This window comes from Triturus cristatus, chromosome 10, assembly GCF_964204655.1.
Source record: "Triturus cristatus chromosome 10, aTriCri1.1, whole genome shotgun sequence".
Lineage (NCBI taxonomy): Eukaryota > Metazoa > Chordata > Amphibia > Caudata > Salamandridae > Triturus > Triturus cristatus.
In genome coordinates this window covers 1,232,878,431-1,232,894,776 of record NC_140593.1, presented here as the reverse complement: position 1 = coordinate 1,232,894,776, position 16,346 = coordinate 1,232,878,431, and the positions used below count along the sequence as shown (strand labels likewise).

General features: G+C 54.0%; 1 protein-coding gene across 5 annotated transcripts in view; it reads right to left on the bottom strand.

Annotated features, from left to right (window-relative positions):
- FGD1 (FYVE, RhoGEF and PH domain containing 1) overlaps positions 1-16,346 on the bottom strand; it is a 425,310-nt gene that overhangs the window by 39,203 nt on the left and 369,761 nt on the right. For all 5 annotated transcript variants that reach the window (XM_085629850.1, XM_085629851.1, XM_085629852.1 and 2 more), the window contains 3 exons: positions 12,946-13,094; positions 12,162-12,318; positions 4,427-4,565 (listed from right to left, as the gene is read on the bottom strand). In XM_085629850.1, coding sequence (XP_085485976.1) covers positions 4,427-4,565; positions 12,162-12,318; positions 12,946-13,094 — 445 coding nt within the window. The remainder of the gene's footprint in view (positions 1-4,426; positions 4,566-12,161; positions 12,319-12,945; positions 13,095-16,346) is intronic.

The following is a 16,346-nucleotide window of genomic DNA, read 5'->3' as shown; positions in this document are numbered from 1 at the left end:
ACCCAGGGGGAGCTGTCAAGGACCCGGACAGACCCCTGTGGGCAGCAAAAGAGGTCAGGGTAAGTCTGGAGACCCAGGGGGAGCTGTCAAGGGCCCAGACAGACCCCTGGGGGCAGCAGCAGAGGACAGGGTAAGGCTGGAGACCCCGGGGGAGCTGTCAAGGGCCCAGACAGACCCCTGGGGGCAGCAGCAGAGGACAGGGTAAGGCTGGAGACCCCGGGGGAGCTGTCAAGGGCCCAGACAGACCCCTGGGGGCAGCAGCAGAGGACAGGGTAAGGCTGGACACCCAGGGGGAGCTGTCAAGGGCCCAGAGCAGACCCCTGGGGGCAGCAGCAGAGGGCAGGGTAAGGATGGAGACCCAGGGGGAGCTGTCACGGGCCCAGACAGACCCCTGGGGGCAGCAGCAGAGGATAGGGTAAGGCTGGACACCCAGGGGGAGCTGTCAAGGGCCCAGGGCAGACCCCTGGGGGCAGCAGCAGAGGGCATGGTAAGGATGGAGACCCAGGGGGAGCTGTCAAGGGCCCAGGGCAGACCCCTGGGGGCAGCAGCAGAGGGCAGGGTAAGGATGGAGACCCAGGGGGAGCTGTCAAGGGCCCAGACAGACCCCTGGGGGCAGCAGCAGAGGACAGGGTAAGGCTGGAGACCCAGGGGGAGCTGTCAAGGGCCCAGACAGACCCATGGGGGCAGCAGCAGACGACAGGGTAAGGATGGATACCCAGGGGGAGCTGTCAAGGGCCCAGGGCAGACCCCTGGGGGCAGCAGCAGAGGGCAGGGTAAGGCTGGAGACCCAGGGGGAGCTGGCGATGGCCTGGGGAGACCCCTGGGGGCAGCAGCAGAGGACAGGGTAAGGCTGGATACCCAGGGGGAGCTGTCAAGGGCCCGGACAGACCCCTGGGGGCAGCAGCAGAGGGCAAGTTAAGGCTGGATACCCAGGGGGAGCTGTCAAGGGCCCGGACAGACCCCTGGGGGCAGCAGCAGAGGGCAAGTTAAGGCTGGATACCCAGGGGGAGCTGTCAAGGGCCCGGACAGACCCCTGGGGGCAGCAGCAGAGGGCAAGTTAAGGCTGGATACCCAGGGGGAGCTGTCAAGGGCCCGGACAGACCCCTGTGGGCAGCAAAAGAGGTCAGGGTAAGTCTGGAGACCCAGGGGGAGCTGTCAAGGGCCCAGACAGACCCCTGGGGGCAGCAGCAGAGGACAGGGTAAGGCTGGAGACCCCGGGTGAGCTGTCAAGGGCCCAGACAGACCCCTGGGGGCAGCAGCAGAGGACAGGGTAAGGCTGGACACCCAGGGGGAGCTGTCAAGGGCCCAGGGCAGACCCCTGGGGGCATCAGCAGAGGGCAGGGTAAGGCTGGAGACCCCGGGGGAGCTGTCAAGGGCCCTGGGCAGACCCTAGGGGGCAGCAGAAGATGGCAGGGTAAGGATGGATACCCAGGGGGAGCTGTCAAGGGCCCAGGGCAGACCCCTGGGGGCAGCAGCAGAGGGCAGGGTAAGGCTGGAGACCCAGGGGGAGCTGGCGATGGCCTGGGCAGACCCCTGGGGGCAGCAGCAGAGGACAGGGTAAGGCTGGATACCCAGGGGGAGCTGTCAAGGGCCCGGACAGACCCCTGGGGGCAGCAGCAGAGGGCAAGTTAAGGCTGGATACCCAGGGGGAGCTGTCAAGGGCCCGGACAGACCCCTGGGGGCAGCAAAAGAGGTCAGGGTAAGTCTGGAGACCCAGGGGGAGCTGTCAAGGGCCCAGACAGACCCCTGGGGGCAGCAGCAGAGGACAGGGTAAGGCTGGAGACCCCGGGGAGCTGTCAAGGGCCCAGACAGACCCCTGGGGGCAGCAGCAGAGGATAGGGTAAGGCTGGACACCCAGGGGGAGCTGTCAAGGGCCCAGGGCAGACCCCTGGGGGCAGCAGCAGAGGGCAGGGTAAGGCTGGAGACCCCGGGGGAGCTGTCAAGGGCCTAGACAGACCCCTGGGGGCAGCAGCAGAGGACAGGGTAAGGCTGGACACCCAGGGGGAGCTGTCAAGGGCCCAGGGCAGACCCCTGGGGGTAGCAGCAGAGGGCAGGGTAAGGATGGAGACCCAGGGGGAGCTGTCAAGGGCCCAGACAGACCCCTGGGGGCAGCAGCAGAGGACAGGGTAAGGCTGGAGACCGAGGGGGAGCTGTCAAGGGCCCAGACAGACCCCTGGGGGCAGCAGCAGACGACAGGGTAAGGATGGAGACCCAGGGGGAGCTGTCAAGGGCCCAGGGCAGACCCCAGGGGGCAGCAGAAGAGGGCAGGGTAAGGCTGGAGACCCAGGGGGAGCGGTCAAGGAACCAGGGCAGACCCTAGGGGGCAGCAGAAGAGGGCAGGGTAAGGATGGATACCCAGGGGGAGCTGTCAAGGGCCCAGGGCAGACCCTAGGGGGCAGCAGCAGATGGCAGGGTAAGGCTGGAGACCCAGGGGGAGCAGGCGATGGCCTGGGCAGACGCCTGGGGCAGCAGCAGAGGACAGGGTAAGGATGGATACCCAGGGGGAGCTGTCAAAGGCCCGGACAGACCCCTGGGGGCAGCAGCAGAGGGCAAGTTAAGGCTGGATACCCAGGGGGAGCTGTCAAGGGCCCGGACAGACCCCTGGGGGCAGCGGCAGAGGGCAAGTTAAGGCTGGATACCCAGGGGGAGCTATCAGGGGCCCTGACAGACCCCTGTGGGCAGCAAAAGAGGACAGGGTAAGGCTGGAGACCCAGGGGGAAGTTGTCAAGGGCCCAGGGCAGACCCCTGGGGGCAGCAGCAGAGGTCAGGGTAAGTCTGGAGACCCAGGGGGAGCTGTCAAGGGCCCAGGGCAGACCCCTGGGGGCAGCAGCAGAGGGCAGGGTAAGTCTGGAGATCCGGAGGGGTCTCTGTCACGAGCTGGCAGGGGTGAGCCCAGTGGGCATCTTTTGTGTAGCTCACAGGCTGAACGGAACAGCGTCTCCTGTCGTTTTGTACTTGCTCTTGTCGTAACATGCCCCACAATTATACCAAGAATTCAAAAAATCCATCTTGCGTCACTGTGGAAAGAGGAAGTGGAACTGAGGCCGGAGGTTTCCATGTCTGCCCATCTGTCTGTCTCAGACTCATCTTTTCCGACACATTTGGAATGAAGCATTCGAGGGAGTGAAGCGAATCAATCGGATAGCTCAGTAGGTCCACGCACCTACCGCATATATCTCCAGGTCGGAGGATGTGGCCAAGCTGGGGAATAACAGCCAGTCCTCAGGGTCCAGAAGGTTAAAGTGATGGGACTTTTAGAGGCTCAGAGACCTGGGGTACCTGAGGAGAGGGCACAGCAGCGGGTACAAGGACCAGGGCAGGCTGGGTTACATGAGGAGAGGGCACAGTGGGTGGTACACGACCCAGGGCACGCTGGGGTACACGAGGAGAGGGCACAGCAGTGGGTTCACGGCCCAGGGCATGCTGGGGTATATGAAGAGAGGGCACAGCGATGGGTACAGGCCCCAGGGTATGCCTGGGTACATGAGGAGAGGGCACAGCGGCAGGTACACATCACAGGGCACTCTGGGGTACCTGAGGAGGGGGCACAGCGGCGGCTACACGGCTCAGGGCACGCTGGGGTACATGAGGAGGGGGCACAGCCGCAGGTACACAGCCCAGGGCGCGCTGAGTACATGAGGAGAGGGCTCAGCAGAGGGTTCAAGGACCAGGCCACGCTGGGGTACATGAGGAGGGGGGATGGGGGGGTACACGGCCCAGGGTACGCTGGGGTACATGAGGAGAAGGCTCAGTGGGGGGTACACGGCCCAGGGCACGCTGAGGTACATGAGGAGGGGGCACAGCCGTGGTATACAGCCCGGGGCACGCTGGGGTACATGAAGAGAGGGCTCAGCGCCGGGTACATGGCATAGGGCATGCTGGGGTACATCAGGAGAGGGCATAGCGGTGGGTACACAGCCCAGGGCACACTGGGGTACGTGAGGAGAGGGCATAGAGGCAGGTACACGGCCCAGGGCACGCTGGGGTACATGAGGAGAGGGCACAGCGGCAGGTGCTGATTCTCACTGGAATGTATCTTTCCTGAAGAAGGCCTATTCCCGGCCCTGAGATGTGGCCGACACGTTGCACCGCTGACAAAGCTGCTTGGGTGGGCTTCATTAACCCCTTTATTGCCTATGTATCGGTGCTCTCGTGTGCCAGACATTTTCTCCAATGTTTCCACAGAGCTCCGGGTGGTACTTGCCCTTGTGTTTCGTCTCCCCGATGTATATATGAATGTGTCCCCCTTTGTATGACATGAATATACGTTAATAGGGCAGTCAAGGGATTAAAGGCACTGTGGGTACCAGTCTGACTGAACCACCCCAGGAGGCCACAAAAGGGTGCCAGGATGGAAAAAACGCTCTCAAAAGAGGCTGCATCGCTAAGGGAGGGGTATCGCTCAGATAAGGAGGCGCTCACTCACTCTCGGCGTCCCGGCTGTCGCAGGAACCCTCGGGCAGCTTTTGGAGGTAGTCCTTGAGGAGCAGTTCGTAGCGCGGGATTCTCTGCACCGGTTCCAACATGTGGTGCTGCAGCGTCAGGTTCCCACAGATCTCCTCGCTCTAGAACAGAAACCAGAAGACATGAGGCACAGTGCAGACCATGCAGTTAAACCTGGAAATTCTAGACACACAGACTATCAGGGCAGCTGAAACCTGCCTGGACTTCTTAAGGCCATCTCCAGGCCCACCTTTATCCCCTGTACCACAGTGCTTAATTTGAGCAGGTGTTTTTGGTGCTCGGCACTGGCACTTAATTGTCAACACCGGTGGCTGTGACAGTCAGCCACAAGGTGGCACTGTCTGGCTAATTTAGAGATGACCATTCAATATATATTAAAAATGACTGTTACCTGCTTCCCAAGCCACACTTACAGCTTCGGGACCCTGAAATTGTCCGAATTGTTACACTTGTTGGAGTGTGAGGTAAGTAGTTGTGTTGTTACTACCACTGGCAGCATGGGAGGGGCAATGTGTGGTGTAAGCTGCAGCGGCCTCCTGACGAGGGCCCGGGCACTTATATATTTTTTTTACAAATTAAGCACTGCTGTCCCAGTGGTCTCTCCTCAGCAGTAGGAAGCCTCTGAGTCCCCTGAGCAGCTCTGCGCTGCGTCACACACTGAACATGTTGCACCGTCCTCCGAAGGCATGCAGGTAGATGCAGGTAAACCCGACCCTTTGACGCGCCCATCAGTCCGCCGGTGGAACCTGTGCAGGAAATCTGACAAGGGGTTCATTCTTTTTGGCGCCCATCAGAGAAGAATGTTCCTTCACTTGGGGGAGCTCACATGCTGCCCTATGGAGCTGGCTTCAAATGCCCCCCAAGCCAGCCCATGCACCCCCCTGGGTCAGAGAGCCAGCTGCCATCACGCGGAACGAGCCCTTCAAAGTGATGTGAACCGCACCCGATAGGTCACCTGGACTCTGAGGGATGGGCATCAGTTAGGGGTATCAGCTGCTCTTTGGTACCCTGGCACTGCTCTTGCCACCCCTGCCTGGGGTCAAGAAGGCCCCAGCAGGAATACAAGCGTTGGCAATAGAGCTGGATCGATAAACAAAAAGATTTAAAAAAATAGTGCAAGCAGGTGGGTGGAAGCAACGCAGGTGGGGAAAAGCAACATGGCGGTTAGGGGTGGGAAAGCAACAGGATGGGGGAACCAACACAGGGGTCGGACGGAAGCAACATGGGGGAGTGGGTGAGCGGAAGCAACAAAGAGGGTGGGGGGAAGCATATGGAAAGAGAGGAACATAAAGCGGAGAGGAGAAGCACATGGGCAAGAAAGCAATGTGGGAAGAAGCGCAGCAGAGTGGGGGGTGCAGTTCACGAGAATGACTGCTGGAAAACACATGCACTCTTGTGGAGGGCTTAACAAAAAAGACACAAGTAATGCGTACATGCTACAGGGGAGGTTCAAACACACTAAGAGGAAATACAGCCCACACAACCTAACAAATAAGAAGAAGGTAAAGGAGAGTGACACTGAAACCAACCAATGGTAAGCAATGGGTGGGCTCTAAGCCCATTGTGAGCTGACAAATCATCTTGCTACAAACAGCATATGCACTGTATTGTAGACGAGGCAGAAGAAGGAACACTGGGGTAGATTTACATGAATTTCCGCTAAGCAATATTGATGGTGCTTAGCAGCAGTTTTTTTACCACTGTCTATGGGCAAAATCTAACACCATGTTTACGACGTATTTACAAGATATCGCTACATGTCATTAGGATCAGCTAGTGGGTGGTAAAATTGTCGCTAACACAAGCCTCGACGTGATAGAAAAATACACGTTAATGTTGAAAAAGTGACAGCCAGCCAATTAGCGGCAAAAAAATCACGTTAGTCAGCCCAACGTCATTTTTCAATGTATAGAGGCAAAAACAGCTTACAAATACACCACTAAGAAAAAAAAAATCACCAGAATGCAGAATTGAGCAGCCAGGGCCAGGTTCAGCACAGGTCAACAACCCCCTCAAACCTCCCAACAGCCAGGGTGACCAGCCAGAGTCCAGGGGAAGAGGAAATGCAGAATCAGGACCTAATTTGTGAAAAGTGGCACATCGCTGGGGCAAACTAGCGATGCAGCACTTTTCTATGCGCCACATTCGGATCACAACCCCCAGCGGGAATGGGAAGACGCCAAACAGGCGGTGCATATCTGGTGCCTTCAACCTGTGGCAATGGAGGATCCTCCTTTTCAGGTGTCACTAGGCACTGCCACGGCACACTTCTTTGAGACAAACGCAAGCTCTGCTGCCACCAGAGGCGTGGAATGGGAAGCGTTCAAAGTCACGATCAGGGGGCACTGCATGGGACTCAGCTGGGGGCGCTCGCTAACAAATTGATGGTGATCTCGTGCGAATTGAGCACTCCCTCTTGAAGCTGGAGTCTGCCTCAATAACATACTCGGGCGGTACTTGGCGTTTGGCGGATGCGTGACAGGAGCATGCGGACCTTCTGAAACTATTGTGATGCCTGAACTATTCTGCGTATTCTACCCGCACGCTTGCAGCTGTGGACCAAGTGGGTGGTTGCTCGCATGGCTGATCCATCAGGAGCAGCCACGACACCCTATCCTTTCGCTGCCTTCTTTTTTGGGACAACTGTTGCACACTCAGTGGGAGATCCATGGGGAGCTCACCAGACACTACACAGCTGTGTATGTGTCTGCTGCCAGCGTCTGTCCGGCTGATCAAGCAGGCTTCTTTGCATCCACTCGCTTGCCCACCACTACGCCCGAACAGCGGGTGGAACTGGAGGAGCTGATCACCCTATTTGAAGCCATGGAGGCTGTCAGAGCTCTGGCTATGGGCAAGAAACCCAGACCAGATTGGCTGCCAGCGGAATATTATAAGGCATATGCCCCTGTGTTGGCCCCTCGCCTGCTCGCCCTGTATGAGGATTTGCTTGAAGCTTCCATCCTCCTGGTCTCTCGCCATGAAGCTCTGCTCATTTCTTTGCCTAAGCTGGATACAGACCCAACGCTCTTGGACTCCTACCGGCCACTGGCGCTTTTAAACAGTGACTATAACATCCTGGCCAAAATACAGGCAGATCGGTTGTCCCCCCCCCCTGGTGCCCAATCTGGTGCACACTAACCAGAACAAATTTGTGCCTTTCCAGAATATGCCCCTTCACCTGCGTCGATTTTTCTGGGTGACCAGCTATTCAGCCTCACTTTGACTTCACTCCAGACGTCTAGTGCTTGACTTGGAGAAGGCATTTGATACAATGGCATGGGAGTTTCTATTTGCTGCCTTGTCCCGCTACGGACTCAGGACTCGTTTTCTCCATCTAATACCGCTGTTATACACCTCTCCTTCCGCTAGAGTCAAAACGGGCGCACTCGTGTTGGACCCTGTGCCTATCAGTCATGATACCAGGCAAGGGTGTCCACTGTCATCTCTGCTCTTCTCGCTGGCTAAAGAGCCCCTTGTGGAAGCCATTTGTGGAGGTGGGGCGGAATGGGGTATCCCCTTGGGTGATGGGACGCATGCGATCTCCCTGTACGCAGACGACCTGCTCCTGTACATCCGGCACATGAGGGGAACGCCTGTTGACTTGGTGCGGATCCTCAATGGTTTTGCGTACCTCCTGGTCTCAGAGTGAATTGGGTGAAATCTTGCTTGTACCCATTCAACCAGACTTGCCCCAACCCCACACTGGTCATTAATGATATACCTTTGAAGTGGCAGCCCACTGTCTTTCGGTACCTTGGAGTACGGGTATATCATCAGTCAGTGGACTTACTAGAGGGGAACATCTCGTGGGCGATAGCAGCCATCAAGTCGCAAATGCTCTTCTTGCAGAGTCTGCCCCTGACCGGCATGGACTGCATAGCCCTACTTAAAATGGTGGTGCCTCCCCGCTTACTGTATTTCTTCACTAACTTGCCTGTGTATATTCGGCCTCATGTCTACGGCTCCTTCGAATGCGTCATGCGTAGTTCAAATTGAGCGGATTGTGGTGCTATACTTACCAGTTGGTCAGGGAGGCATCACAAAATCTAATATGGAGCAACTACTACCAGGCGGCACAATTGCAGTAAGTGACCAGATGAGCCAGTGGACTAAATCTTAAGGACACGACTGCGCTCTCGCCAGCGTGGTGGCACTCATCAGTCCTGTCGCTCTTTCATCCCGGGAGAAGAGGTCGGGTGCCCGACCAGATAATGATGAAGGTGGTGTATAAATGCTTTTGCTGTTGCTTGCGTCTCACAGGCTCTGCCATCCCATATGCACAGGCATTACCACTGCAAGGCATGCCAAGGGGTTGCTTCGCCACAACTAGGGTGGAACTTTCTGCCTGGCAGGCAGTTGACCTACAGACTCTGGGCGACCTATACCAAGATGGGTTGCTGGCGCCCTTTGACGCCTTAATAGAGAACGCTGGACTGCCACAAGGGCAGTATTTACTTCATACCTCATTACTTACAGCACTGCGGACCCTATGGGGGGACGTGTCCCGGGAGCCTGACACACATCTCACAATTCAATACATACACGTGATGGGCACACGGATGCGTCTCACAAAGTGGTTTGCTAGCTCGCTGCGCACGCACACCTTTTAACATCTCTTCAACATCGCTGGGACGGGGACCTGACTCACCCGTGCACAGACAGCGAATCGGTGGCTATATTTGAGGGACCTACCCTTATTCCTAGAAATGCCAGATTCCGTCTCATTCAGTACTAAGTATTGCACAGAGCCATTTTGAACCCGCTAAGATCAACAGGTACTTTCGGCGTATGGATGCTTGCTGTCCCCGATGTCAGCTGATTGACGCGGATCTCATTCATATGCTCTGGGGCTGCCCCACGCTCGATGAGTACTGGCGTAGTGTCACAGCACACTTAGCTGACTGCACTGGGCGAACAGTGGCGTGTACATGGGATGTATGTCTCCTGGGGCTCTTCCGTCGATCGGCTAGGCACAGGGTGGAGTCCAGGTTTATAAATCTTGGACTACTTGCACCAAAGTGCTTAATCACCAAGCGATGGAAACGCCTATGGTTGTGTGGGTCGTGCAGGCGGTGTGGAAGAGAAGAGTAGTAACGGCGGTGTGGAAGAGAAGAGTAGTAACGGCAGTGTGGGAGAGAAGAGTAGTAACGGCAGTGTGAAAGAGAAGAGTAGTAACGGCGGTGTGGGAGAGAAGAGTAGTAACGGCAGTGTGGGAGAGAAGAGTAGTAACGGCAGTGTGGGAGAGACGAGTAGTAACGGCAGTGTGGGAGAGAAGAGTAGTAACGGCGGTGTGGGAGAGAAGAGTAGTAATGGCAGTGTGGGAGAGAAGAGTAGTAACGGAGACCTGAGTTGGGCATCAATTAATACTGTTATTCCCTAGACCTTGGTTCCTCCTTGGACCATACTCGTCAGCTCCTATTAGTGGCATAAGACGCAGCGTCCAATCCCCGTGTGCCCTGTAACGCATATTGGCGAGTGCCCCCTTGTTCGCCGCATCAGCCTACTCTCCAGGCCATGCACTGAACTACTGACTCAATTATTAGTACATGTGATGTATGCACCTCTGCGCCTGAGCTGAAGTGATGCTTGTAACTGTATGGCGACTATGTTTTACGAAAAAAAAACATAACATTTTTAAACACAAAAAAATGTGTGCTGCACAGGGCAGCGCACATGGATGAGGCAATTCCCGTTTCTAGATTATTTTTGTGCTGGAAGGTAGCGCTTGCACAAAACCAATCAGCCCCGCAGCGCAGCAGGCACCCTTGCACCATGGAGAAAGGGTGCCCGCGCTGGCCTATGGCAGCCATTGTGTGCCAACATTGGGGGAAAAGATAGGAATACGCCATATCTTGTTTTGTGGCAGGGCAGCGCAGCAAGATTCCTTGCGGCGCTGTCCTGCACAAAAACCTCTTAAATGATGCCCCAAGTGTGTTTGCACCATTTTTAAGACCAGGTATTTTCTGACGTTAAAAAACTGCCGCCAATGGGACTTAGCAGCATTTTTTTTGCGATGTACAAGGAAATCCTTGTAAATACTGCGTTGTGTGTTTTGCGGGAGTTTTTACGCAGGAACGCCTACATTCATCTTATTTTCGGAAAGTCACGCTAACAGAAGTGGCGCTGTGAAACATTCATGCTAATGCTGGAAAAACACTGCTAACTGGACTTTGTGGCAACTTGGAAATATGGTGATTAAAAAAAAGCTGACGTAATGTCTACAAAATTGACGCTACGGCGGCGTTAAATATGCCTTACTGTCTCTACGGGCCGCGGGTAGTTCAGAAAAGAGGAGGCTATTGGTGGGCTACACCTCAACCACAAGGGGTCAGTTCTGTGATGAAAGCATGGGTGTGGGGGCAGGGCCGTCTTAACAGCATTATAGGCCCCGGGCAAAGCAGTGCACTGGGCCCTGCCGACTCAACCACTCGCAGAATTCTGGTCTGCATGGGGCCCCTATGCTTGTGGGCACCCTGACAACTGCCCAGCGTGCCCATGCGTTAAGTCGGCACTGCGTGTGGGGGGTGGTCAAAGGCTGTGTGATGTCACGGTCTCTGCCCCAGCATTTTGGCAAATAAACATCCATTCCCTGAGATACATCTTTGTATGAATAACTCAATCTACGGTCCACTAAGTACGGCTAACAGAACCCAAAGGCAGAGCACCTTATGGGCAACATAATGTGGACAACACAATCCAGGATTCTAACTCTGCATGAGGATCACCACCCGGTGCCCGGCCTAGTAGGTGCAGTGTAGGCAGCAGCCCAGACTTAGCATCGACAAGACTCAGGGACAGTGTCTAGGATAGGGCATACAATTAGGGTCAGGCCTACTGAGGATCTATCTCAACCAAGCTCTTGTCTAGCATGGATAGACCACAATCTTTGCCTGGCCTAGTATGGATCCCACAACCAGTGCCTGGCCTAGCATGGCTCCCACAACCAGCGCCTGGCCTAGTATGGATCCCACAACCAGCGCCTGGCCTAGTATGGATCCCACAACCAGCGCCTGGCCTAGCATGGATAGAACGCAACCAGTGCCTGGCCTAGCATGGGTCCCACAACCAGCGCCTGGCCTAGCATGGATCCCACAACCAGCGCCTGGCCTAGCATGGATAGACCACAATCATTGCCTGGCCTAGCATGGATAGACCACAATCATTGCCTGGCCTAGTATGGATCCCATAACCAGCGCCTGGCCTAGCATGGGTAAGACAGTTCATAGGGCCAGCCTAGTGTGGCTAAAGCAGTGTAAAAGCCTGGTATCGCTATCAAAACCACTCACCAAATCTAGTATGCATAATACAACTAGGGGCTTAGCCTAGCAAAAGCAACACAACCACTGACCAAGACTGGTCTTGATAAGAAAACCATGGGTCTGGACTAACATGGACAGCAGAAGCCTAGTCTGGTCATGTTCATACACCCGACCACAAAACCATGAGTCCAGTTCTAGCTGCATCCTCACTTGCACCCATTCCCACCTGAGCTCTGGGTGGCCCATACAGTCCCAGCTGTGTCCTTACCTGCACCCACTCCCACCTGAGCTCTGGGCGACCCGTCCAGTCCCACCGCATCCTCACCTGCACTCACTCCCACCTGAGCTCTGGGTGGCCCGTCCAGCCCTGCCGCTTCCTTACCTGCACCCACTCCCACCTGAGCTCTGGGAGCTTGTCCAGCCTCAACATGTCCTTACCTGCACCTCATGAATGATAACTTTGAATGGTGTTGACCGCTCCATCCAGCTGTTGACCAGCTCCATGGCCCTGTCGAAGTTCTTGACATACTCGCCGTACATCTTGAGGAAGGGCGCCAGCTTCTGGAGGATGTCCCCGATACGTGGGTTCCTGTCCCTACAGGAGATGGTGAAAAACACACAGTGCTCAGACCTTAAGTGGCAGGACTGTTTGGAATAGACACACAAACCTTAGAGGGCACAGCTGGAGTCTGTAGAAGAGGTGAATGTAATGGCCAATTATGCCTAACTAAACCACACCGATGCCCATCAGTGAGGTGGGGTTGGACATGCACCAGGACCAACGGGAGGGGAGGAGAAGCATGAATGACTGGATACAGAAATTATCCTGCTCTCAGGTGTGCATAGAGGATGTCTGTATAGTTTAGATGCTAGACCACTCACAGGTGGTCCGAACGGAGGCATATCAGTATCACTACACCAGTCATAGAGGAGGGGAGAATGCAGTACAGAAATGACACTACTCACATGTCCAATGAAAAGGTCATAGATGCTCATTCAGTGATGCCTTCCATCTGTCAACCTCCCCTTCTCCCCTCCTCCCCTCCTCCCCTCCTCCCGTCCTCCCCTCCGTTTCCGAATGCTTGACCTCAGTTGATTTAGTTCTTTGTTCATCTCCCCAAAGCTGCACTTGCGTGTTAATGCCCAGAGCTCTTATCACCTTCTCCCGATTGCCCCTCACCCCTTGGTGCCCATAAAAACTTATCCTCAGTGGTCCTCTTACCATTCCATCATGCGCTTCTCCAGCTCGGGCAGCAGGAACTGTTGGTGGAAGCAGTAGATGGAGCAGATGTTGGAGAAGATGCCCATGACCACCTCCACAGGGAATGAACCCCGGCTGCGAGCCTCCTCCATCAGCCTGGCACAGAACAACTGGGGACAGAGAGAGGGTGAGTACACAAACTGGGGCTGTGTGATGGGAGCGCGCAAGTGCATGGGATGGGACAGCGTGGGTATGGTGGGCACGGAATTTATGACCAAAGAGAGAAGAGGTGCATGTTCAGGCAGAGCATGGGCAGAAAGAGTGTGAGAGCACCCATGATGAAACACCAACAAATTAATTGTTTCTGTCATCCTGAAGAAGGCTTTCATTACAAAGGAGCCGAAACATTGTAGAACATTTCTTTGTATAGATACCTATCTTGTTTAACATGCTTTGAGATTGCTTTCAAGACACCACATCTGCCCCACTTGTTTCTGGGAATAAAAGATTTTGCAAGTAGAAAAGGCCCAAAAAACAATCCTAATCTCCCGCTTCTCACGGCACTCCTTGCATCAGGCTTAGTCTCACGTTTACAATTTACCTCACCACCACACTCCGAGGTGTGGCAGTCAGGCATTTGTTTTGCCATGAACTAAACTAGTTTTCCTTGGGTTGCATTCCCTTCCATCCATCTTTGATTATCTGCTGCAGTGAGACACTTCCTTCTCGCCCAGTAGTGCCTGGCTCATTATCAAAGGAGCCGCAAAGCTTGATTCAACTGAATTTCTTTTGACAACACTATGCATTATTAAAGTTGTAAGTGCGGTTGCAATCCATTAAATCAATGTCACTGACATAGAAAGTTAAAATGCCTCATAGAAGTGGGGACTGACGCGTCTGTGCTGTGCATATTGCACTGTGTATTACAGTCAGGATGGGAAGCAGCACAATTGCACAAATAAACACTTCCCGAGTGTCTCAAGGATGACATGTGCAGGAAGACGAAGTGGACAAACCAAAGTGGGAACTGGAGGGAGAGTAAAGGAGAGGTAGAGACCGGCAACAGTTTCGAAGAATGAAATATGTGGAAGCCTCGACTAAGGGTGGAGAGAACCAGTCGCCAGGCAGAACTCAACGGAAGCAAATAAGGGACAGATTTAGGGTTGGCCAGTCACATCCGCATCATCGAGCACGTGATTGAGTCTTCGTTGGAAGGTTCACCTCCAATGGAGGAATCTCTGGTGGTGGAAGCTCTGGTGGAGTTCCCGCTGCTAGAGGGAAAGCCCTCCACTTGTGATTCCCCCGGTGAATTCACCACTGGAGAAGATCCTTCTCACAGACCATTTATCACTTCCCCCACAAACTAGAGAATTTTCTGTTACCACTCGAGCCCTTTGTCACCTTGAGGAATATCAAACAGTGCTGAGCGGGGCTCTTGTAGGAAGACTCTGCTCAGGTGACATCAAGAAGGAGTCTGATGCTCACCCAAGGGTCTGCAGCGCCCTGAAGCTGAAGCATTGCGGAGGCTCCCCGTGTGCAGCCTATCACCGGCTCTACAGAGCCCATGTTTCATGAGAGTACACATACATCACTTGTAAACTCATGCAAGGTGCCTGGATACCCTATCCAATCGGGTGATTAGCAGCACTTTATACATTCTGATTGATTGATTGATCGATTGATTGATGCTTTCTGTGGCATAGCTCTATGAATGTTGCAAATAAAGGAGCCCACTCACATAACTGAAACCAGTGCCTAGTTGGTTGATTTGAGGACCGGAAGGCGGCTGCTAAGCTGGGCTTGATGCACGATACTGGGCTCTGTTTGTGCACTGAGCACCAGCGAAACTTTGTAATCGTGCAACGGTACCTTGAAAGGGCCACTGCTCTATACACTGGATCCTGTCACTTTCGGTGAAGATCTCCATGGCTTCTCCTGGCTCCCTCCGGGTCCTGCTCAGAATGAAGCGTCCCTCAAGGTTTGGGACAGTGTTTCAATCTTCGCACAGTATGAACACTGAGGGGGTGATGTTACCAGGCTCGGGCCCTCGTGAGACAGTGCCTTGCACCAGGGTGTTTGTGCATGTGGTGATCTAAGCAGAGACGCAGGCTACTTTCCCTCTCACCAGAGCACACAGAAGCTGGCCAAAAGCACGGTGGAGGGATCTGACTTTAAGATTCTGACTTTGAGATTCCGCGTGTGTCTTTGTACCCAGAGGGCTGCAGGAGGCGGCAGAGGGATACCTTTTTAAGAGTGCCTGAGCCAGGGAGGGTATATATCAGTTAATGATCTCTTGGGAAGGAGGGATGTCTTCTAGGTGCTCTCTAGCCCAGGCCACAGCGATAGCAGGCTCCTAGGCTGGTCCTTCATTCAGGGCCCGATGTACGCTGTTGGCAATTACTGGTTCACAGTTAGACATTCGGTCACCCGAAAGCACTGAGGATGGTACAGACAACAGATGCAAACTTGAAGGATAAGACCTGAGAGTCTCTTCGGATTGGTAACTAACTGTGTCTGAGGTTCTTCAGTTGCATCCTCTGGTCTGTGTAGAGTTAATTTGAATCCAAATCTAACAAGCATTGTCAAAGCCAATGCAATAGGTCTGGCATTTTGTTAGGGGAATTGTTTGATAACAGTTGGGCAATCTTATGTGTGCTGCCCCCAGCTACCATAGAAAGAAAATCCCATAACAAAGCAGTATCTTGGGTGATAACAATATAACATTTGGGAGTAAGGCCACAGATTTTGTTAGGGGAGTTAAGCTGTATTCTCAAAGAAGAGTGCTATGAAAAATAGCCAAATCGTCAACAGAAAAGGCAGATGCTGCAAAACATGCTAAATCCAACATGTTATTATAATACTAAAGTAAAACCATTAAACACGCAAAGGTGATTGTGAATAGCACAGTTTTATGACAGGCTAAGGCATCCAAACAGCAAGCACTTCTTACACAGGAGCAAGAAACCAGCAGTTAAAATGTTATGTCACCAAAGTAAATACATCAAAGGGCACACACTAGTTATAGTCTAATAAAAGGACTGCTTTTAACTCAAATGGAGCAATGTAACCATCTCCAAAATACCATGGCTTCGATGGACAGCTCACTCAACCAATGGCAACAATGAAAAATACAGGAAAACCAATGGCTGAAGGAGGCGGACCCAAAGCACACACTTGTGCGCGCTCTCTCCGTCTGTATTACTAAGGGCACTTTTTTCAAAAATTGATGATATGAGGTCCCTCTCAGAGCTAAAGCAGTCTATAGTCAAACCCAAAACGTTCAGTTTCCGGACGCGCGTGATAGGTTGGGATCTAGCAGGCAGGGCATTCCGCAGCCAGGGTCCTCGAAGGACACTGCTCCAGCCTGAGGTTTTCAGAGTCAGTTCTTTTGATTATTTACTGTAAATACCTCTTGGTTTGTG